General features: G+C 41.3%; 1 protein-coding gene across 1 annotated transcript in view; it reads left to right on the top strand.

Moving 5' to 3' along the window:
- itga8 (integrin, alpha 8) overlaps window positions 1-24,449 on the top strand; it is a 64,112-nt gene that overhangs the window by 1,255 nt on the left and 38,408 nt on the right. Inside the window, exons 3-12 of the mRNA XM_072460059.1 lie at window positions 5,118-5,218; window positions 6,302-6,425; window positions 12,297-12,358; window positions 13,513-13,558; window positions 16,414-16,539; window positions 17,051-17,095; window positions 18,948-18,991; window positions 21,213-21,269; window positions 22,057-22,109; window positions 22,695-22,900. Coding sequence (XP_072316160.1) covers window positions 5,118-5,218; window positions 6,302-6,425; window positions 12,297-12,358; window positions 13,513-13,558; window positions 16,414-16,539; window positions 17,051-17,095; window positions 18,948-18,991; window positions 21,213-21,269; window positions 22,057-22,109; window positions 22,695-22,900 — 864 coding nt within the window. The remainder of the gene's footprint in view (window positions 1-5,117; window positions 5,219-6,301; window positions 6,426-12,296; window positions 12,359-13,512; window positions 13,559-16,413; window positions 16,540-17,050; window positions 17,096-18,947; window positions 18,992-21,212; window positions 21,270-22,056; window positions 22,110-22,694; window positions 22,901-24,449) is intronic.

Genomic DNA, 24,449 nt, shown 5'->3' with positions numbered 1-24,449 from the left:
GTTGGAATTCATGTGCAATTACTATGAAATTCATGTGCAATCTATGTGCTGTCGTGACACATATTCATGTGCAATTACTGTCGTGATCACATGCAATGGTATTTATGTAATTATTTATTAATTTGTCTATGGGAGTTTTTATTTATTTATAGGAGATCTTCTACTGAAAGTGTTTTTCAGACTTCCTATAAGTGATCTGTTCTTCTGTATCTACCTCTGTATCTACCTGCGTTGCACCAATGAAATTTCCCCATGTGGGACAATAAAGGAATATCTTATCTTATCTTGTTGTGCATGAGATTTGCATATTTAGTTGCCATGAGTGTCCTTACCCGTGCATTTCTCTTGATACGTCAGGGCTTGGCACTGACACAATTGGCACACTGGTCTCTTGTGAATAAATATCGGGCAATCTTTGTACTTCAATCACCTGGATGTAATAGTTTAGCAACATGAAACACATTCGAGAGTTAGTTGACTACTTTATTGGGAAAAACAGTCGTACAGTTTTATTAGTTTATGCTGGGTTTTGGTCTATAAACTCTAGAGATGGATCATGCCCAAAATGTCTGTCTGGCATGTTCGTGTATGTATCTTAGTAGAAGTAAAGTGTAAAGTTGGCGGACAAAATGACTGAGATAAAGCATATGGGGCTCTTTAAAATCATCTGGTAAAAAGGTGCTTGGTTTTGTGTTGATTATGTCTGTCTATTTATCATCATTGTGTGAGAGTGTCTCTCATGCACTCTTTTCCCTGTAAGCGTGTGCATGAGCGAGAGAGGGGGAGAGAGAGAGAGAGAGAGAGAGAGAGAGAGAGAGAGAGAGGGGGAGCCATGGTGAGACCAGAGGGGGGGTAACTGTATGCACATGGGAATTTATTCTCCTTTAGAAGAGAACGGGGCGAGGTCTGCTTTTTATTAGATGCTGCAAAACGCATCTGTGTCTCTTTTTCTTTTGTAAGTATGTCACGATATCACATTTTAGAGTTAAGATTATTGTGAGAAGAAACATCACGATTATATGATTTGAATGCATTTTTCCTGCTGTGTGAAGCACTTTGAATTGCCTTGTGTATGAAATGTGCTCTACAAATAAACTTGCCTTGCCTTGCCTATGCACTATTCTTCAGGTTAATTAGCACTGTGACCAAACCTGATTGAACTAGTTGATTTGCTCTCTTTGACAAGTCTAGCTTTCTGAATGAGAGCGTTATGATATTGTCACTTAAACAGACAAAAATAGAAACATATTTAACATGTAGTTTGACGTTTTTGGAGAATAGATTGAACTGAAATGATTGATTGATTGATTGATGCTGTTTACGATTGTCACGATCATTCGTTTTTAATATTTACGATTATATTGTGACCAAAAATTCACAATTATTGATTCACTGAATAATCTTGGCATCTATATTCTTTTGCGCTTCTCCATCCTTCCATTTTTTGGTGTTTAATATTGCCTTTTAAAGATGCACTATGTCACTTTTCGGCTTTCCCGCTTTATCTCCAAGGACTTGTTCTTCTTTTGCCTTGAATGTTCCACACTATGGCATTAAATGTGTCCATCTTGTATAGAGGTGTTTTTATTGCCTTGAACGCTCTCAAAGTGAGTCTTCTCCACAGATCTGACTTGTAACTTGATGTGGTAGTGTCACCTAGAGTTTGTTTCCATGGAGATAGAAATATAAGTGTATTACCATTCCAAGCCAAGCAATAACATCTCCATGGAGACAAGCAGGTAATGGACCCGCCACCATAAGTGACAAAGTACCTTTTGCACCACAATCAGTGTTGGAAAGTAACTTAAAACATGTACCAAAAATACATGTTCAGAATATTAGTTGACCTGTATTCTAGTACAGTGGTCAGAATACAGTTACTTTTCTACAATCAGAAGAATGCATTGTGGTAATTGAACACATGATTTAGGCTTGACCTGAAACTGAATTTGTATGAAAAATAGAAAACACAGCATACAAATACATTTTAATGCAGATATTAAGTATTTATTTATTCATTGGTTTATTTGATTAGGGTAAAACATTGACAAGCTGTAGCACAACAGTCCAATTGTATCACACTGCTTGTAGCCAGAGCTAATTCGCAGCACTTGTCCCTTGGAGGTAATTATGTAACTAAATGTACATTTTATGTACAATTTATAATATTCAGTATGTTGTTTGTTTGTTTGTTTGTTTGTTTGTTTGTTGTTAGTCAATGAAAGTGTCTTTGCTCGCTGATGGGAGTCAGTAGCAGCTGCAAGGCTTCTGCAACGGAAACATATTGGTGACATATTGTCTGTAAACCTCCATAAATCAGATACATGTAGGAACATAGTAGGAACAGGTTTCAGATGTTGAATTTGCTTTAGCAGCAGACTTTAGTGACAACAGTAGCAAATGAGTATATAAAAGATCTAAGTCAAGATGTTTAGTATCTCCATATATTTTCTTTGGAAGTGTTTCTTAAAGACAAATCATTTGCTTTCTGTGCACAATCATTTGCATATGGATTTGTTGTAGTTTTGATTCAATTCAAGTCAATTTATTTTTGTCACGCCCAAAATCACAGGGTGACAGTGAAAAATGTTCATAGGGACTTGGCAATGTCCAAGCGTCCCGTCTCCTAGACAAAATGTCCCAAGCTGTCCTTAGACCCTCCTTCTTGGCCAGGAAAACTACCAAACCTCTTTGGCAAAAAGTAGAAACCTGGAGGAGTTCCACAGTGAAGGAGAGATCCGACTCCCTCAGACAGACAGACGGACGCGAGAGAGAGACAGTGGAGCTGGAGCCACTTCAGGAGGAGAACCAGTTCTTCAGGAGGAGAACCAGTTCTTCAGGAGGAGAACCAGTTCTTCAGGCAGATGAAGAACCGTCCATATGGAGTAGAGACCACTTCTCCAGGCAGTTGAGGAGCATCTGGATCCACGGGGATCGATGTGCCTCTACCACACCAGCGGGAAGTGCAGTTGCAGTTCCAGAAACAACCATTTATTTATTCCAGGCTTTGGAACGGCAAAAACAATGCACTTAATGTGAACCCATGTGGCTGGATTGGGGCTGAAGGTGCACTCTGTAAGAACTTTTAACATGGGGTTCCATGGAGATGTCATTGCTTTGCCTGGAATATCCAACAGTATGACATTAAACTTATCTCCACGGAGGCAAGCAGGTAACACCACCAAGCCAAGTGACAGGTTGTCGTTGTTGTTGTTGTTGTTGTTGTTGTTGTTGTTGTTGATGATGTTGTTGTGTTACTGAAAAGGTGCATTTACGAGAGAGAGAGAGAGAGAGCGAGAAGGAGAGAGAGAGAGAGAGAGAGAGAGAGAGAGAGAGAGAAGGAGAGAGAGAGAGAGAAGGAGAGAGAGAGAGAGAAGGAGAGAGAGAGAGAGAGAAGGAGAGAGAGAGAGAGAAGGAGAGAGAGAGAGAGAGAAGGAGAGAGAGAGAGAGAGAGAGAGAGAAGGAGAGCGAGAGAATGCTTTTTAAGGTTTTTGTTTAACCCCCTAAATGAATAAATCCAAGAAAGGTATTCCATCTCCATGGAGACAAGAAAGTGGAAGATATCCCACCTGAATAGTTACATAAAGAACCTTCAATATTTAATAAATAGCAGTAAAGGTAATGGTTAGGTAAAGGTAAAGGTTATGTCAACTTTTATTCGCAAGGGCACGGGGGGGGGGGGGGGGGGGGGGGGGGGGTGTCATTAGAGAGCGATCTGGGGTTTGCCTTGTGCTGAGGCTGTAGTTGCCTAGAAGACTATGATTGGTCGACCAAAGACACGATCTGTGCACATCGATTATCTGACCATAAGGGGATGTGGAGTGGCAATAGCAAAAGCTCTCTAAATCTTGCACAAATGCTCTGTATGTAAAGACTTTTCTTTTGGGGATGAATAAAAGTGATTTGGATTCTGATGAAGTGTTGGGACAGAACATCTCCCATTGAAAAGGAAGATTCAACTCGATTTACTCCCAAAACTCTGGATAACTCTCCTTTCTGATGTGGTCCATATAAATCCTTACACTACAGCCCCACAGACTGACCTAGATAATATATACCACATACTCCTTTATAGTGCCGTTCTACCTTTATTCATTCATTCAGCACAAGAAGGAGTCATTTATGCTCAGATGTTCACATTTATATTCCATTGTACTCTGGTGCTGCAGGCAAAGTGGATGAAGTGACTTGCTCAAGGACAAAACGGCAGAATTTGGGGGATTTTTTGGGTTATTTTTAGTTTGTTAAATTGTTGTTGTTTTTTCATTTACATTCCACTATTCCCATATATATATTTTCACCACTCCAGATACCCCTCGTTTTACAATCCTCTACATTTATCCACATTCATTCTCAGAGAGTGTGTAACTACATTGACCCCAATTTGCAAAATGACACAAAAAAAAGTGATACATGAAATTGGATTTAATTGTTTTGAGATGTTTTAATTGCAAATCAAGTCTAAGTTTGAGAGATAATAGAGAGCACATTTACCACCAAGCTCATCCCCACGTTGAGTAAAGACCTGGCATTGTGCTGGCGTGCTCTCCAAACACTCCCTCAGTAATGATATTAAAATCCTCCATTGGCATGTCCAAACTCCACAATGATTACGTTTATTACTCTAAGTCCATCAGGAAGTGTGCGCATCTGTGCGAATTAAGTGTTTATTGACGAAAGCTTACAGCATCCGTCTGGGATTTAAAGACGCTGGAAAAACTCTCCAACAAAGCGAAGACGCTCGGGAACAGGCCAAACATGACACTTTACTGCGGAGTGTTGGGGAATATGGTCGTCATGTGTAAGTTAGATGCTGGAAAGGTTTAGGGCTGCGAGCGCTTTCAGGTTTAGTGCTGTTCGGTTTTATGAGAAAGTTCCAAAACTCGTATGCCCCACAAATGCCTGTCTCTGGGGGGCATATGTTGTTTTGATGTTTGTTGCACACAGGCCTCTTTAAAGATGTTTTTTGCCGTATCGTAGACAAATGTTTTCCATCTAAACCGCTCTGTCTGCTCCGGGCCACAGTCAATATCAGCTTTTATAGGCTCTCTTATGAAATGTCCTTTGCTCTGCTTGGTTTTATTGTGCTCGTTTCCTCTCGCTGTGTGTGTTTGCAGATAACCGAATGACAAAGGTAAACGGCACTCGGGAGCCACTGGAATTCAAGTCGCATCAGTGGTTTGGGGCCTCGGTCAGGACGCACGGAGAGAAAGTGGTGGTGAGTACTGCTGAATATCGTATCACAGTTATTCTACGTCAATTGGGGCAATCCTGTTTGCTTTTATCTTGATTTGTTTGCATATCATTCACGTCAATTCAGTATTTGCATCAATCTTTATTTCTATTTCAGGTCTACCTTAGTCTAATTAGCTGTAGTTTTGCATGTTTTCACCAAGGCAAGAATGATCAACCGACTAATTGTGACCAGTCTATAAAAAATAATCATCTTTAAGCCTCTAAGACACTCACAAAGACATGTTTATAAGAAAGACAGTGGCATTATTAAATTACAAAATGTCAAAAAGAGCAAATACTTTATTTCAACCTTTATTTGAGCCTCAATGTTCTAAATTATTGCTGAATGGTGAACTACTAAAATAATCGTAAGTGGCAGCTCTTGTTTTGAAAGAATATACCGTATTTTCCGCACTATAGGGTGCACTTAAAAGCCTTTCATTTTCCGAACAAACGACCGTGCGTCTTATAATCCAGTGCGCCTTATATATGTATTACTTCTGGTTGTGCTGACTGACCTCGAAGCGATTTGATGTGGTACATGTTTTGTTTCGCTCAATGCGCCTTATATTCCGGTGCGCCTTATATATGAAAAATGATCAAAAATAAACCATTCATTGGCAAGTGCGCCTTATAATCCAGTGTGCCCTTTAGTGCAGGAAATACATGCGTTCGCACATCCGGGAACTTGTGCAGTGGCAACCGAATCCGCCATTTTGAAAGGGGCACAACAGCACGTCTACTACCATGAAATCCAGGAATTATGAGGCCAAAATGCCAAAAACCTGCTTAATCTGTTCGGACAGTGCTCTGTTGACTGACCAAGAAATGATAGCTTTGTCGTGTACCTTAGTTTGCCGTTATCGTCTAAAGAATCAAAGTATTCGTAGCTCATTATGCCGTAGAAAAGGATGCAGTCGTGTTGGTTTTTATATATTGCGTGCCCCTTTTAAAATGGCCGCTATGGGGAAGTCCCGGCTGTATGACGTCACCGCGAACGCATGTATACGGTATAATAAATATGTTAAATAATATATAACAAATGCTGTGTTTTGTCCGTGTCCAGGCCTGTGCCCCTCTGTACCACTGGCGCACGGTGAAGATGAGCGGCGAGCAGGACCCGGTGGGGACGTGTTATGTGGCGGTCCAGAACTTCAGCGCCTACGCAGAGTACTCTCCCTGCAGAACCAGTCAGTCTCCGTCTGCCCCGTCTCAAATTCACTGCCCCCTTTCCTCTTTGTCCTCATCTGCAAATACCATCTTTGAGCCTGAATTCTGCAATACACCTACCTAAGCCCACGATCCTGTTCAAACAAAAGAGTGCAGTCATAGCTCAGTGAAACGCATATGCAGCCTATAATGACTCATAGATATGTTTGTTTGCACTTTGATTATATGCAACTCATCTTTTAATATACTTCAAAAACTAGAAAATACCCCACACTGAAGATAAAAAGTGCACACAATATGATAGATAGTGATGTAAGTAATAGTGTCGCTCATTAACTGAACAATAATTCTATGTTAACTTTGACATTATTAGAGTACGGTAGCCCTACAAATATATATTTTCTGAAACTAGGCTACATTGTTTACTTACTTACTTACTTATTTACTTACTTTGGTTAATTACTGCCTCATGCACAACACAGTTCACTTTGTTACCAATTAAGTCATTTAAACATTTTAATTTACAGTCTTCTATATCTTACTTACATCTACTTAATATTCACAAATGAACCAAATTCCTCCTCAAATAATTAGTTCGCAAAAACATTAGCAAACTTCAAACTAGTGAATAGGTCAGATCTGCCCTTTCATCCTCTCTGTGTCCACGACTGCACAGGAGGTCACGCAAAAGCCACTACAAACACAAAGGAGTTCTGGGAAACGAAGTATTCATGTGTAAAAAGGCAGATTAAACTCACAATTACACTCCCAAATCCTGCACCAACTCCTTCACACTTCTGCTGTTGTCCGTATGAATTGTTTGAATCTAAATAATGAAATAAGTTGACAACAGTGACTGATAAATCGACTCAGTGACTAAAAGCCGACTGCACTTTTTGTGAAAACTCTATTACTTTCAGTTACTGTCACAACCTTTATTACTGTTTGTTACTTTGATATTTGCACCACCAACATTCAGTAATAGGTTCTTAATAAAAACAGGATTGAACTTATTTTCAGTGTTTCAAAGAGCTGACAATATGATTTTACCTTCCCTACATACTGTTTACAGGGGAAATTGATTGTATAAGCTTGAGGTCATAAACTGATAGAATATTTTATTTTAGTTGGCGTTCGTTTTGCGTTTCACTGCCCGGTTTCTGTGGGATAATTTGTCCGTCTGACACTTTATCTTTCCCCCTCTGTGGTCCTCTTCATGTTGTCATCAGTGCTCTAAAGAGGACTCCTTTTCTGGCTCTGACTTTTATCTGCTGCTCGGTCTCTCTCCTCGACCTCGCTCACCCCTCGCTCTGACACGGGGATTCCACCAAAAGTGCGATAAGGGAAAATGCGTGTTATCAAGTGGCACATCATAAACTGCACTTCAAAAGGAGTTTAAAATATGGCTTACTTTGTGCCAAAAATCCCCTACTGTTCAAATACACTCTAGACATTATAGAAGTGTTTGTCGGTGCGGACTAATCACGACGAGAGTAATTGTGTTGTTCTCCAGGGTGAAGGCGGCTGCCACGACAACATGTTTTCAACTGCCATATAAACACGCGCTGCAGAAATGATTACATTAAGTGGTACTAATATATGACTATGTAATGTCACTGATACGTTTATCATAACAAATAATAATCCACTAGCGCTGGGCCACATTAAATGTTGTTGTTTTTTACATTATCACAATAATGATATTCAGATGCTATTGTCACAGTGCGTCAGAAATGTGCTAAATGTGTGTGTAAATGTCCAGCACAAAACATAAACAGATTATAAAATCAACCACAAAAGTCCAGAAATATCTTTTCTGCAATATTATTAATTTATTGATATATCATAATTTCCTTTTTTAGTAATGAGCTATGACATTTTTAATCACGATATAAATGTTGCAAACACCAACTTCCAGAGACATTAACACTGACTGTGACTCTTTAAACACTAATATTTACTGAAAAAGGATGTGCACATTTTTTGTAATATCTTTGGATAAAAATATCAGGGAGTTGTTTTCCAAGAATTTTTATTTAAAACATTTGATATCCTGCCATTGTTCATGTGGATGGAGATTAATGAGAACCATATCATCCCAGACAGTAGTAGAAACAACTGGACTCTGTTAACAGGGAAAACTTAAACATGTTCCTGGCTCATAGTTCAAAATCAGGTTCAGGCCTTTTTAACAAATCAAGTTAGAAATCTCGGGGTAATAATGGACTCAGACTGTACACTCTACATTTTGGACATGTTAGTGCCATATGAACCATCTCGGACTCTGAGGACCTCAGGGACCGGCCTCCTGCTGGTGCCAGAGTCAGGACTAAACATGGACTGGCCTCCTGCTGGTGCCAGAGTCAGGACTAAACATGGACCGGCCTCCTGCAAATGCCAGAGTCAGGACTAAACATGGACCGGCCTCCTGCTGGTGCCAGAGTCAGGACTAAACATGGACCGGCCTCCTGCTGGTGCCAGAGTCAGGACTAAACATGGACCGGCCTCCTGCTGGTGCCCAGAGTCAGGACTAAACATGGACCGGCCTCCTGCTGGTGCCCAGAGTCAGGACTAAACATGGACCGGCCTCCTGCTGGTGCCCAGAGTCAGGACTAAACATGGACCGGCCTCCTGCTGGTGCCAGAGTCAGGACTAAACATGGACCGGCCTCCTGCTGGTGCCCAGAGTCAGGACTAAACATGGACCGGCCTCCTGCTGGTGCCCAGAGTCAGGACTAAACATGGACCGGGCTCCTGCTGGTGCCAGAGTCAGGACTAAACATGGACCGGCCTCCTGCTGGTGCCAGAGTCAGGACTAAACATGGACCGGCCTCCTGCTGGTGCCTGAGTCAGGACTAAACATGGACCGGCCTCCTGCTGGTGCCAGAGTCAGGACTAAACATGGACCGACCTCCTGCTGGTGCCCAGAGTCAGGACTAAACATGGACCGGCCTCCTGCTGGTACCAGAGTCAGGACTAAACATGGACCGGCCTCCTGCTGGTGCCCAGAGTCAGGACTAAACATGGACCGGCCTCTTGCTGGTGCCAGAGTCAGGACTAAACATGGACCGGCCTCTTGCTGGTGCCATAGTCAGGACTAAACATGGACCGGCCTCCTGCTGGTGCCAGAGTCAGGACTAAACATGGACCGGCCTCCTGCTGGTGCCAGAGTCAGGAATAAACATGGACCGGCCTCCTGCTGGTGCCAGAGTCAGGACTAAACATGGACCGGCCTCCTGCTGGTGCCAGAGTCAGGACTAAACATGGACCGGCCTCCAGCTGGTGCCAGAGTCAGGACTAAACATGGACCGGCCTCCAGCTGGTGCCAGAGTCAGGACTAAACATGGACCGGCCTCCTGCTGGTGCCCAGAGTCAGGACTAAAGATGGACCGGCCTCCTGCTGGTGCCAGAGTCAGGACTAAACATGGACCGGCCTCCTGCTGGTGCCCAGAGTCAGGACTAAACATGGACCGGCCTCCTGCTGGTGCCCAGAGTCAGGACTAAACATGGACCGGCCTCCTGCTGGTGCCAGAGTCAGGACTAAACATGGACCGGCCTCCTGCTGGTGCCCAGAGTCAGGACTAAACATGGACCGGCCTCCTGCTGGTGCCAGAGTCAGGACTAAACATGGACCGGCCTCCTGCTGGTGCCAGAGTCAGGACTAAACATGGACCGGCCTCCTGCTGGTGCCAGAGTCAGGACTAAACATGGACCGGGCTCCTGCTGGTGCCAGAGTCAGGACTAAACATGGACCGGCCTCCTGCTGGTGCCAGAGTCAGGACTAAACATGGACCGGCCTCCTGCTGGTGCCTGAGTCAGGACTAAACATGGACCGGCCTCCTGCTGGTGCCAGAGTCAGGACTAAACATGGACCGACCTCCTGCTGGTGCCAGAGTCAGGACTAAACATGGACCGGCCTCCTGCTGGTGCCCAGAGTCAGGACTAAACATGGACCGGCCTCTTGCTGGTGCCAGAGTCAGGACTAAACATGGACCGGCCTCTTGCTGGTGCCAGAGTCAGGACTAAACATGGACCGGCCTCCTGCTGGTGCCAGAGTCAGGACTAAACATGGACCGGCCTCCTGCTGGTGCCAGAGTCAGGACTAAACATGGACCGGCCTCCTGCTGGTGCCAGAGTCAGGACTAAACATGGACCGGCCTCCTGCTGGTGCCAGAGTCAGGACTAAACATGGACCAGCCTCCTGCTGGTGCCAGAGTCAGGACTAAACATGGGGAATCTGCGTTTAAATTTTATGCAGCTAAAATCTTCCTGAAGATGTGAGACAGGCTTCTACTCTAACAATGTTCAAGTCTAAGCTAAAACAGTTTTGTTTAGCTGTGCATGTGACTGAAAGGATTTTCTTTACACTCTTCTCTTTCATGTCTTAAACTATTTTGTGATATCTGTCATGTCTTTGTGATTTTAGTGCATTTTCCCTTTTGCGTGAAGCACTTTGAATTGCCATGTGTACGAATTGTGCTCTACAAATAAACTTGCCTTGCCTGGCTACTGGCCTGATTAGACTATTGGGCATGTTTTAGGTTCAACAAACTCTGACATAAGAGTTCCTTTCTCGTGACAATAACAGGTTCTTTAAAAGAAACAACACACAAACTGAACCATAAGTCATTATTGTAATTGTATTGACAGGCTTGCTCAAGGGCAGTGTACTATTTCACACACAGGCATTTCCACACGTATCTTTTATTGTGAAAGTCTTAGTTAAATCTGCCGAGAATACTTGCTTGAGCCCCTAACTGTGTTTATGTATGCATATAAGGAGTCACGCATCATTAAGCCTCACCTCAGGCTGGCTCACAGACAGCACTGGAGAGCAGTCAGTTTGTAAAGAGCTCGTACAGTGAGAAGTCACTTAAACAAAAACACACCTCACAACATTTGGTGTAAATCTTGTTTTGTTAGGTGTCAAAGGCAATTGGGATATTAGAGTTAATGCAAAACACACCTTTAGTTTTAGCAATGATTTGGAACGTTTTAATCTTGCTTTAGAAGTGCTTTTCATTACACTTTTATGGTGCTTTTACTGGAAATGACATGGTACAAATATTTAACATGTCAGTCTTGATTGGTGAAATGGCTCTTGTCAGTGATTGGGGGGCAGCAGCATCAGTCATCAGCTAAAGCACTGTTTATCCCTGCACTCTTGACACTTGCACCAAACAGAGGCCTACATTTTTCTGGCTACATCACAACAAGTCCGTGGAGTGCAGTTTGTAATAAAGTGTTTTAGGTAATGCAGTATTGCTTCAAAGTAAGAGCAATAATTAAGTTAAAACTGCAAAAAAAAAAACACCACAGATCTTGTTTTACTGAAAAAACCTTATACGTACAATAACTTTATTAGTTTTGATCTTCGGGCAGCATAGTTTTATGCTTCTAATGATTTAATTATATAAAAAAAGCAACTGATAAAACAGATAAAACCAGGCGGATTAATCGTGTAGCAAAACACTTTCAACACAAAATATTAGTTCTTTCTCTATGTTACTATATTTGGTCTTAAACTAGTTCTTATGAAGCTCAGGATCATTCTAAAACTGTTCATGAATGGTCAATTATTGTCTAGTTTGTGACTTTTTGCATTTATCAACACTTGTTCTAATGAGTATGTAGTTTTATAATCGATTAGTATTTGATTTTTGATACTTTTGACGACCCTATTTTCAACTTCCTGTTCATAGGGACCATTTTGAGCACTTTTCACCGTTAATCTATTGAAAATGTAGCTGTGCGATGGAAACAGTGCTAATTTCTCACCACTCTGATACTCATGCTCAGTCCATATAACTAAATAATAGACAAGACTTATGCTGCACTTACTGAAATTGTTTTGTGTGTCAACATATGCTGTGATTTGTTGTGTTTATGCAGATGACCCAGATCCAGAGGGACAAGGCTTCTGCCAGGCCGGCTTCAGCGTGGACTTCACAAAGGTGAACGTCAAAACAAACCCTTTGACAAATCCGTGTTTTCCCGAAAGGACCACAGCACACACATGTCCCCTCTTAAGTGTGCACACAATCCTCCCTTTTGAGATTTATGAACCAGCTCGAGATGAGGGAGAGTTTGTCCCTCGAGACCCTCCACTCCTGACGTGACCCGCCGGCTGAAAACACAATAGAGCCCAAGACACATCCACGTGCGCGCATTCTTTCACTGTACCTCTGACCTCTGACCTGCGGATCCAGCTTTACCCCCGTGTACAGGAAATGCTCCTTTTCTGCAGGGCGGTAACGTGCATGACTCTGAACACGCACATATGCACACTTCAGACAAGATTAAATGACAAACATCCTCATCCATTTGCTCACCCCATTGCCATTATGTATCACGTTTGTTTTTAATGTTTAATTTGTTTTCTTGTTGTCGATAAGATGATCTCAAATGTCTGATCATTATGTAAATTATATTATGCCTGGTTCTAGTGCGTGATGTTGTGGTTTTTCCAGCAGACTTTTAAAGGTGTCCAAAGTCGGGCTTAAAACTACACTATTTCATGATTTCCAGCTTAAACTAATGTATATACCGGTAATATTTGACAAACTAGTCATTTGCCATTTTTGTGAGCATACAAATATAATATATAATGTAAATAACATACATCAAGCATCTTAATGAAGGCCATTTAAGTGCTGAAATGATTTGAAACTGCTGGTTGGTTGTTTTTTGTTTTTTTTCCACTCTGTCCATTTTTTTTTGTTCTTCTTCTGGTGTTTTATGGCAGTTTGTAATCAAGTGTTACATTACTGCCACCCACTGTAGTTGCACATCTTCAAAATATGTGTTTTATGCAATACTGTTTTTTTTTTTTAAAGTTCTCTAACTCATAAATGCTACAAAAACTACAAATAAAAATATTCCACCTGATGACATCACAGGTTTGATCAAGATATTTCGCATTCTGAGAGGGAGACAGCCTAAACATGCACAAATGTTCAAGCAAAGATGAATGTGCATATGTGTTTTTAAATAAGGTTATAATATTCTTAAGAGATCAGAACTGTACATTCAGCTTTCTATACGACCTTGAAGCATTGTAAGAGGCATCGAATGTACATCAATAACCATCAGGTATTATTTTTTTCAGGACGGAACGCTGGTGGTGGGAGGACCTGGGAGCTTTTACTGGCAAGGTACCGACGTTACAATAAACCCATATCTGTGATGCACGTGACGCCGCAGTGACTTAACCGCTGGAAAATGTTCAAATATAAGATGCGCGACACAGTTTCCACTTCAAAGAATGATAAAGTGGTTGGAGTAGTTAAGCTCAAGGAGGCCCCCAACTTTGGTCCTGCCTTCATCGTTTGTGCCTCGTGCAACAGTGGAGCAGGAAGCGAGTGTTTGGGCTCGGTAATGAACTGATCAGGGGGTAATGGAGTGGAGAGGAACTACCCCTTTGCTCCGGTACGATAAAGCACAGAGGGACATGGAAAGATTCTGAGGAAGTTTCCCAAAGTGCAGAAAGTTGTTGAAAAAGCGGCAGCACGTGCACAAGAAAACAGAAAAGACAATGCAGACGGCGTGAATCGATTGAGATTTCGAAGCACGTTTGCCAAGTCAAAAGTTGAAGGTGTACATTCAAAAGTGGAAAGTATATATACGTTTAAGATAAAGACTTTAAGATGGATGTGCCGCTTGATGCTTTGCTGGTTTGCTGCTTGCGCCAGACTAGACTAAGCATGTAGGCACGGCGAGGATTCAGCTGTTGAAGACAAGCATTTGGACTCCCCCAGAGCGAGGTGTGAGAGTAGACGCAGCTGGGTTCGCTTGGGAACAGTTTTCAATCAGGTTCAAGAAGTGTTCAGTGTTTGAAATGTGCGTTACTCTTTGCCAGATCATTAGTTAAAAGAGCCAAGGATGTGAGGCGGTGTGGTTGCTGTGAGGGCTGCGAGATTTCCCCCAATCAAACTGAAATAAATGGTCACAGAAATAGATCTTTTATTGAACCCGAAGGAGATTTGAATTCAGTTCTCAGGGCAAAAATATACAAAATATTCGGTCTCGGTGGAATCATGTTGTGCATGATGTTGTAGTTCGTTGAGTCTTGTGTTAGTTTAGCAGTTTGTTTTTCTGTCTTCTCTCAAATGTTGGAACTGAACCACACGTGTAATAGCCAAAGTCATACCTGGCCTTATTCATCCAATTAGATCATCGGTGAGGTTTGGAGTGAAACTACAAAACAGGCTAAAAGAGGATTACATTTTAAGATGGTAGAAGTGATGCCGCTTCTTCCACTGTGCGAAAAGCCCAAATCCAGATGTTTCTAAAGCCGTTATTTCAGTCCTGTCAGATGTTTGTTATAGTTCTCACAAAGAGCATATTGTGTCCTGAAGAGTTCAAAAACAAAGAGCCAGGATAAACCCTATTTGACTTTGTGCATAATGATGCTTGTTTGTCGGGCCGAGCTGCGTAAGATCAAGAGCGTACGTACAAGTTAATAATAGAGATTCTGTCTTGCTTTTATTTCATCTTGCGCAAATTTGCCAACCAGACAGTCTAAAGGTAGATGAGTCTGTCCAGGCTAGCAATTTCTAATTATGAATTCTTATTTTTGAGGGATTGGTGAATTGGCTGTTATTTGCGTGTTGACTATTTGTAGATGGGATGAATAGTTCAATGTTCTGCTATAGTTGCTTTGATACACTGATTTGAGACATCTTGTTCCTCTAAATAAATGAAAAAACAGACAGTTTAATGGAATATTGAGCCCTTCAAGCCTGTTTTTATTTACATTTTGCACAAGATCTTGTTTCTTGCACATACTTAGAGGATTAGAGTGACCCAGACAGTCGAATGCAGGTTGAGGTCTCCGTGCCTCCTGTTAAAACACTTCCCTGAATGTTTTAAAAGCACTCCGGCTGGACTTTACAAGCTCCACTACACAACAATTATCTGTATCCCCCCAGTGGGAATCTTCTTGCGAAATCCCCTAGATCTTGTTATCATACAATGAAAAATACATTGAAATTAGACCCAGCTCTGAGCGATGCATCCGCAGTGACGTTCTGGGACAGTGGCTCTCATTTATCAGATGCAGCCCTCGTTTGGTGATCTATTATTGCAGTGATAACTCACGACTCGGAGTTGGAGACAAGAGCAGAGTTTGGGGCAGAGTTGAGGTTGGGTTAAGAGGGCGCGTTTCCCTCCCTGTCAGTCCACACATTTGCACGCACATAAAGGAGAATTTATCGAAGGTTGAGGCAGTTTGCTGATAAAATCATTTGTTTGTTTGACCCCCCGTGCAACAGCAGAGGATTACTTTTGTTTGTGTGTCAGCGAGAGGGCGCAGCTATAATTCACAAAGCTCTCGCCAAAGGACACGGATATTTTCTTTGGTGTATTTTTCCAGTTATTCCTCTGGTAACGATGTGTTTTAGCTTTCCTCTGGGAGAAATTGGACGCGCTGTTGGACACTTGCATATTTGAACAGGCCAAGGTATGGCCAGATTCTATGGCTGCTGCTAGGGCTGAGTGCTACTATGGTACCAACGATTAAAGATAGTGCCAATAGTTTTGTGCATATCCGTCCTAAATCTGCAGCAGTAGCTGATAGTTTGGACCAATCAGCTGGCAGAAGAATATACATAAATCTGTGGGAACAGTGCAAAGAGGTCATAGGATATGAAACGTCATGTTTCATATCGAATGACCTCTTGTGTTGTGTACATTGCTCTTTTATTTACAAACCTGCTTTTCAAAAAAAACTAGATGAATTTGAGAATTCAAATTATACAATTTGGGGAGAATGATCGAAATCAGCCATGTTCATGCAAATTAAGCTAGTACCAACTTGTCGATGTTAATGATGGTACATTACAAAACATGTCATTAGACCATGGTAGAAGAAGACAAAATAGACTTTGAGGGGACCTGAATAGTCTATTTATAACTGTCTTGGGAAACAGTGTTTGAGAGCAACAGCCATTGTCCTTGTCCAGATGTGACTCGCTCATGTTTGTTTTCTCCGTCTGTGTCTCGTGCTCAGGTCAGGTGATGACAGCGGGGATCGCAGAGATACTGAACGGATACTCGCTGAAGGCGGTGCTCAGACGAGTGCCAGGAGAGAAGTCCACTCGATCCGCGGAAGAGTTCCACGATGACAGCTATTTGGGTAATTTGCCTTCACATGACGTAGACTTGTGACTGCACAATATATCGCAAACGTATCGATAGCACAATAATGGCCAACGCAATAATCAACATCGCAACAAAATGAATAAATCACAGTAACACCAAAGTCATCCACTTGACAGAAATGTTAAAAAAGGGAGATTTTCTTTCCTTTTTCAGTTTGAATTAGCCTTAATATATTTGTTTTAATGTAAATGAAATTATTATGTCAAAAAGTATATACAAATATCACAATAATATCGATATCACAATGTCCTGTTTACGTCAAATTACCTTTACTTTATCATTCACAAAGTTTGATTGGAGTTGTCACAAAAGTGAAAGAAATTTTTTTCCACTTCAATAATCCTGAAAAATGTGTTAAACCGCAACATTTCTTCTCACAAAAACATCACAATAAAACGTTCTATTGTGGCATTCCTAGTTGTGTGTTTTTGCTTCATTATTACAGTTGACCCCCGCCTTACGTAACCTTCTCCTCGCACCTTTAGGTTACTCCGTGGCAGTCGGAGAGTTCACGGGAGACTCGACACAAGGTGAGGAGACACAACCACCAATCCCCAGTCTTTGTTCGGGCCGAGACGAAGACGGAGGGCGGACATCTGGGGTGCCGAGTTCAGACGCGCCTTAATGAAAACCATCTCTGTCGGGCGAGGTCACGACCTTAAAGGGACAGCACATCAGGGGCGACTGATAAAGGAAGTTCCTGTCCTGCTTTTGTCATGACAATGATTAGTGGAGGACTCTATGGCTTCTCTAGATCTAGTCGAGTCTGTGGACATGAAATATTAGGTGGTAAAAAACACATCCGCAGTAAAAAAACATCACATGCAGGTGGACAAGGGTGGTACTGAGTTCACTTTTGATTGGAGAAACCCAAGATCATGCAAAGGGGCCAAAATGACACAATAAACGACAGATTATTACATTCTAGTTTTCCTTTTTGCACGCTGATGAGTTGCCAGTTTCGTCTGGAGTGTTTTGATTCCAATCTTTGAACGCTTTCGGGCTGAGCTCTGAAGTCCAATGAAAAGCATGTGTGACAAGCCATCGGTTTTCAGTACCACAAATGAAACACATAAGCACTTTTAACAAAACACTGTTCTCTTATTTAAAATACAGAAAACCAAAACAAAATGTGTTCCCACCACAGTCACGCCGCCCGCAGCTTCGGCCGTTTTTATTGCGTCCTCGTCAAGCTCAAGTCGTTGCTCATTTTACGCTTTTATTTCGTTTGAATCAAGTCCACCGCTTACTTATGTTTCTGAAAGGACTGGACAAGGTTCTGAGCTAAAGTTGAAGTTGAACAGCAGCTAATTGATTACTGAAATTGTAGTCAAGTAATTTAGTAATTGAATAATCACTATCTAGACTTAATAAAGACTCGTGGGTGCGTTCACATTCGTACAAACACCACATTGCAACTAAACTAGAACTAAACCCAGAAGCCAGGGCCAAACCAGGACTAAAACAGGCCGAACCAAGTCTACATCAGAATTAAACTGGGCTCAAACCAGGACCGAACAACAAAAACAACCTTGTCTCTAATTATAGTCGTATCAAAATGCCTTTAAAATTAAACATGTGTCAAATTTAGTAACAGAGCGATCAATTTACTGGCAATAAATTAACTTCAAAAACAAATCACCAGATGAATAAATAGATTAAGAAAATGATCGTTAGCTGCAGGCGTATTCAAGACGTTTTAACTCTCATCCAAGAGCTTTTTTTGACAATTCTTAGAAAACCGCTCGTCTTGGAACTTGGCTTTATAGTGCAAAGAGGAGGAGTTAACACTGAAACTGCCTTGTCAAGTCATTTCCTACATTTTTGGGAATGACTTTTTGAAACAGTGGTTATTTTTGGAACACGCCTGGACGACTCACTTACATAACATCTTACCTCTTACTGTAACTGTAACACTTACAGCTTTCCTTTGCTAATTGCATCTTTACGAGTCTCCTTACACCTAAACCCAGACAAACCCTTGCCCCCGATGTCAGAGCGTCTTAAAGAACGACTTAAGAGCTTACACATGCCGCTTGATGAGTCTGTGGTCTTGTTCCTCAAAGCCCAACGAGCCTGCTGTAACTGCGATTCATGTTTGGGCCATTATTTGTGGTGGAGTCATTGGTTAGACTCGGTGCAGTGAGAATAGAGGGGCGACCCTGTCTTCTTCTATCTGGGTGGGACCCTCAGATCGTCCTCAGCACCACACTCATCAATCAGTCCCACGTCGAGATCGGTCGATCAGTTCGTGCGTCGTCACCAGCTCAGCTCCGGGTGGGCTCAGGCTCAGCAGTGGGATTCAGTTTTACTTTGACATTTTTTTTATTGCAAATGTTCCCATGCACACATACAGGACTTGCTCTATTTCTGTGTTTTCAGAGCTGATTGCTGGAGTCCCAAGAGGAGCGCAGAATTTTGGATACGTGAGTGAGACTTGCATAGGTTGTTTTTTTAACCAAACAATGACGCAAATGCTGATGATAAACTGAAAAAACAACATCACATGTTTGTATTAGTTGTGATTATATAGGGCTGCATTGTATGTGCAAAACCAGTGTTGAGTGAAGGCTGAAAATGGTTGAATGAATTTCTGCGTAATTGTTACAGCAACATATTCCATACCGTATTGTTTTATCAAGTCACAAACCAATGCAATCTTATGGAAGTGACTTGCATCAGGTGCAAAACCGTACAGAAATAAGATGTCAACATTGTGCACTGAGCAGCTTCGTCAACAAGAATTTGCAATTATGTTCAGAACTTTTATTTATTTCTTATAAGGAATTGCCATTGATATTTTAGTCTAATTTATGAGGGAGTCCAGAGTACACGAAACACATGGAAACGTAAAATGCATGAAACTTTTGGCAATTAATAAAATATGTATGAATTGGTTGAACTATTTTTCCGAAAAAGACTTTGATATACTTATTTATTTAGAGCCGTTAGATCAGTCGACATAGATTAAAGTTGCACTTTGTTAGTTCCAATCACTTGGGAGGATTACACTATTATATTTTAGCTGTTTTATGAGACTACTCCATGAATTAAATACAAAATAAATGTTAAAACTACACGTAGCGCACAGTAGAGTGTTGAGAATATATGATGACATCAACTTGAGAATTGCCAAAAATGTAAAATGCACTTAAAGATGGTCGAAGGAAGTAAAAAACTCTTTGTAGCCCTAGAATATCTAAGTAGTATCTTAGTACTAGTGGATGTTTCTGCTCAATCCTCAAGAAACATAAAATGACTCCAAACACTTGTCTAAATACGCCGTAAAGCCGTTATTGGAGGTTTCCACAGTTCGCGCTCCTGTTTGTGCGCAGTGGTTTATCTGTGCTGTTCTCTTCTTGGGAACATGTCCCCGGGGCGAGCTGTGTCAATCCATTTCAATGACACACAGCTTCCGCCGCATGTGGAGCCCGCTGACCCCGCCTAACCCGCCCTAACCCTTCTCCACACACAAGTGACCCTTAAGAACCGCCGAGTCTGCAACGTCACCTATCTATACTGGACCAGGGCTGCAGCATGAGTCCCAGATGAGGCAAAAACGCAATTAAAATGATTGTGATTAGCATTGCACGAAGGCTATTTAGGTAGACAACAATACAAATCCTGTCTTCAAAGGATCGCATTATTTATATAAAACATGCTAATCTTGGTCCTCTCAAAAAATGTAAGTAATTCTTGTATTAGTTTATAATTTGTTATAAACGTTGTGGTCTACCCTCAAATGTCAATGCGCATTGGCCTTAGTTGAAATGCGCAATGTGAATAGTTTTTTTTGTTTTAGAATATATTGCAAATGTAATCGTAAAACAGAAAAAAAACGCTATTCAATATCATTTCAAAAGTGCCCCGCTCATTCAGATATAATTTTGTATCTTTATTTTTTTTGTGTTCTACCCTTTGAGAATACTAGATCCGTCCAGTTTCTCTTAAAGTTAAAGTTTCTTAATGATACTTTTAAATCTAATTTATTGAACTTTACTTCTACTTGAGTAATATTATTGTAACTTAACATTACTCTTACTTCAGACTGGACTACTACTTCTGCTATAGATGTCGCCATACAATATAAGATAAGAAAAGGCTGGATTGTCCTGTCAGGTCCAATCAGGTTCCTTCTTTGACTCGTCCTGCAAACTCCAAGTGCAGGAAAGTTCACATTTAAGCAAGTGATTTCATATTTGTGTTTGCACATCTTTAAGCAGCTGTGTTCTCAAGTCTATCCCCATTTAGTACGTCTTTGAGACATCTGTGAACAGGTCAGCGTCTATGTGTGTGTGTGTGTGTGTGTGTTAGCATGTAGCCCGCGGCTGTCTCCATGTGGTTGTTATTTTAGGTCTTATGAAGGAATTCTCAGCATCCCCCCCTCGCTTTACTCTCTCCATCTCCCCCTCAGACCCGGGTTAGGACGGGGGGGATGAGGGGGGAATGTTAAAAGACCCAGAGCTGGTGGGGGAGGCCATTGAAATATAAGCAGTTTCAGTTGTTTAAAATGTTGTGTGTGGTTTTGTACATTATTCGCGCATTCTTCGCGTTTGTCAGGTTTCTTTGTGAACAAAAGCCTTTTTAAATGAACTGAATCAACTTCTGCGCTGTGACTGATCCGACGTCTGTATCTGCTTGTTGTAGGTGGCCGTGATTAACTCTACAAACATGACCTTCCTCATGAACTTCTCTGGGGAACAGGTACGTAATTAAATGTATCTAGACTGAAGGACTGGTAGCAGGCCAAGGCTGTTGCCACGACCTCTGTGAATGACTTTATATCCTGCAGTGAGAGAAAAAAAAAGACTTATTTCATGATGAATCAGAGTTGTACTTGATATTTTGGTTATGTAAATATTTTGAGACATTTTTTATTTCGTGATTTACATCCCAAAAATATGCTTTTTTGGATTTGAATTTTGCAAACGTTCATGCATGTTTGTGTAATCGTGTCCTGTATTCAACGTGTCAGCCCTCAAAAATAATGTAATTCCCTTTCAATCAACTCTACCCAACTTAGATTTCACTTAGAGCTGGGCAATATGGTAATAAAAATGGAATTGTGATCTTATTCCTGTGACAATCTGCCATTTTGGTCAAATTGACATGATGTGAACTTAGTAATTTTCTCTTAAATGTGCAAAATTAATGCCCATAGGTGCAGAAATATCATTCTCTATCTTCTTTAAGAGATTATACAAGACGTTTCTGTCTCTTTTTGAACTGTTTTAATGATAGACAAACAAGTGATATTCTTATTTTGCACATTTCAAATCAACAAATGCAATATGATCTATGTTTCCATATACCTCCCATGTATTATGTTTCCCCAAATCCTGATCTGGCCCAGCCCTAGTTTCACTCACATATCTGTAATGTAGAAAATATCACTAAAATAAATAAATAAATCAGATATCAAAGGTGCACAGTGGCTTGTGAGCTGAAGGTCTTTTGTACAATCATGTTTTACTTTCTCTCTCTCTTTCAGATGGCCTCTTACTTTGGTTATTCTGTGGCCGTCACTGACCTCAATGCAGATGGGTAAGTCTCACACAGAACTTTCCAAATACACGACTTGTTCAACCGAAAAATGAAAAATGGGCATTGCTTTATGAATTTATGCATGAATGCGAAGATTAAAAGTACAAGTACCTGGTTCTTTTGGTTAATTAAATGTGAAGACGATCTGCTTGTGGTGGAAATGAGTAGACGACAGATGCACGGCTCCCTAAGGTTATAATGTTTAAATGCCTTTATTTAATCAGGGCCATTTAAGTGAAAAGAACACGTTCTCTCAAGCACAAATATATCTAAATGTTGGTTACTTTTCCTGCTGTGAGTAAGTCTACAAGTAAAGTTCTATGTAATATATTGATTGAATAACACGTTTTAGTGTTTTGTCCTTCCAATCACAGTATCTTCCATTTACAAATCAGTTCTTTTGTCCAAACTGTTACAATTAGTAGTTTCTCTAAGTCCTTTTTTACTTCATTTCTTGGGCATCGTGCTTCTACTTACTAAAGTCATATATTTAACAGAACGCATACTTTTTCCCTGAAATGTGTCCGCGCACCTCTGCAGTAATACTCTGGTCTTAGTCGGAGCTGTCTCTTTGTGCTGTCCCAGGATGGAGGATGTGTTGGTGGGAGCGCCTCTGTACATGGAGCGAGAGATGGAGAGTAAGCCCAAAGAAGTCGGTCGAGTTTACCTGTACCTGCAGCTGGGACCGCTCACCTTCACCAGCCCCGTCGCCCTCACCGGGACCTACACCTTTGGCCGCTTTGGCACGGCTATAGCACCCATGGGAGACGTCAACCAGGACGGATACAACGGTAAGAAACGATCAGAAAGGATGCTGCACTGTGGAGGTTTGTGACGGGCGCACACGGAAGGATCTGATAGGACTGCTGGATTATGGATTTAGTCAGGTCTATTTCCTTCTGCTGGTCGGTTGCATGTCTGTAGAGATAAGAATTTCCCTTCGGAGATAAACAGTCATAATTCTGATTAAGTTTTTTATTTTTATTGTCAAAAGTTAAGCAGAGGAAATTTGGACTTGACATTTAATATGTTTTAAAGCAGAACATACTTTATTTAATTTCTATCTTTACAATAATTTGGAGCAAGATTGGATCATTCCATAGCCTTCTGGGCGCTGTACTTGTGTTGTGTGACATTCCCAGCTAAACGTCACGGTTCTTGGTGTTTGGTCTAGTTAAAGCTGAACTACGTAACTTTTTCTGGTGGAGAGTCCGTCACCTGCGTATCTGCTGCTCATGTCCAACAGGGGAGTAAAACTGTGACCATTGCATGACATTACAACATCACCAAACTTGTCAAACTTGGGGAAATAAGGCAAAACTTTACATTCAAACATAAAACCAACAAAAGTCTTGAGAAGTAGATCCGTGTGAAGGGTCGTGGCCACATGGATAGTGTTCTGAACTGATGAGAGACAAATCTTTGGCCGTGTTTCCTGCTGTTTTGTCTTTGGCTGAGGAAATCCTATCAGATGCTCCTGCGCTGAGAAACGCAAACCCTCTTCAGCCAATCAGGAAGTATGGCGATGAAAGGTCTGTCTGTGTGAACTTCTCCTCTCCTCCTGTGATCACCGGGTTTAAGGCCACATGTGTTCTGTGCTGCGAGTTATTTTTAACTAACCAGATGTTGCGCCGAGATAAAATCATCTGGGGCCTGTCCTGCAGCCTGACTTCATTCCTCTTGTGAGTGTTTGCTTTATCCTCCATTGATTGGAAGAAGGAACACGCACATATGTCGACAAACCTGGCGGCCAAATGCTCCACTAAGTTAAAAATAAATGACGGTGCACATCTGGTGATCTTTTGACCGATCGATTTATGATTTATTAATGGACCCGGTGTGTTGTTGTCATGCGTTATGTCTCACCTCGTTAAAGGCTTTAACCGTATAATCAATAACTTTAGTGGATCAATAAGGAAGCTTTGAGGGCAAAAGCATAAATCATGTCAATTTGAAGCTGTCAGAAGGTGCCTTTTCCCATAGGATTGGCTGAGTTTAAGCACTTCCTTTTTTACAGTTGAAAGACGAAACCACTAAAAAACAGTAAAGCTGCAAAGTCTTTGATCCAAGACAAGGTTTCCTCAATATTTACCATCATCATCACATTTTACACGCTTCATAAAGTACAGCACACAGACAATTCATGTTTATTTTCAATGTTTCATTTTTTCATTTTATTTTGAAATTGTCACGTAATGGGAGTTCTTCTGACCCATACTTCGGTAAGAAACTACTAAAACCAATTACTTTTCCCCCAATACTTAGATTTGTCCAATTACTGCAATAATATTATTCAAAAAATTATGGCTGTGGAATTTGAATTTAATTGAGATCCAACTA

The sequence above is a fragment of the Eucyclogobius newberryi genome, unplaced genomic scaffold (genome assembly GCF_026437365.1).
Source record: "Eucyclogobius newberryi isolate DKJ021-1_F unplaced genomic scaffold, fEucNew1.0.hap1 SCAF_3, whole genome shotgun sequence".
Classification (NCBI taxonomy): Eukaryota; Metazoa; Chordata; class Actinopteri; order Gobiiformes; family Gobiidae; genus Eucyclogobius; species Eucyclogobius newberryi.
This window is presented reverse-complemented; position numbering and strand designations above follow the sequence as displayed.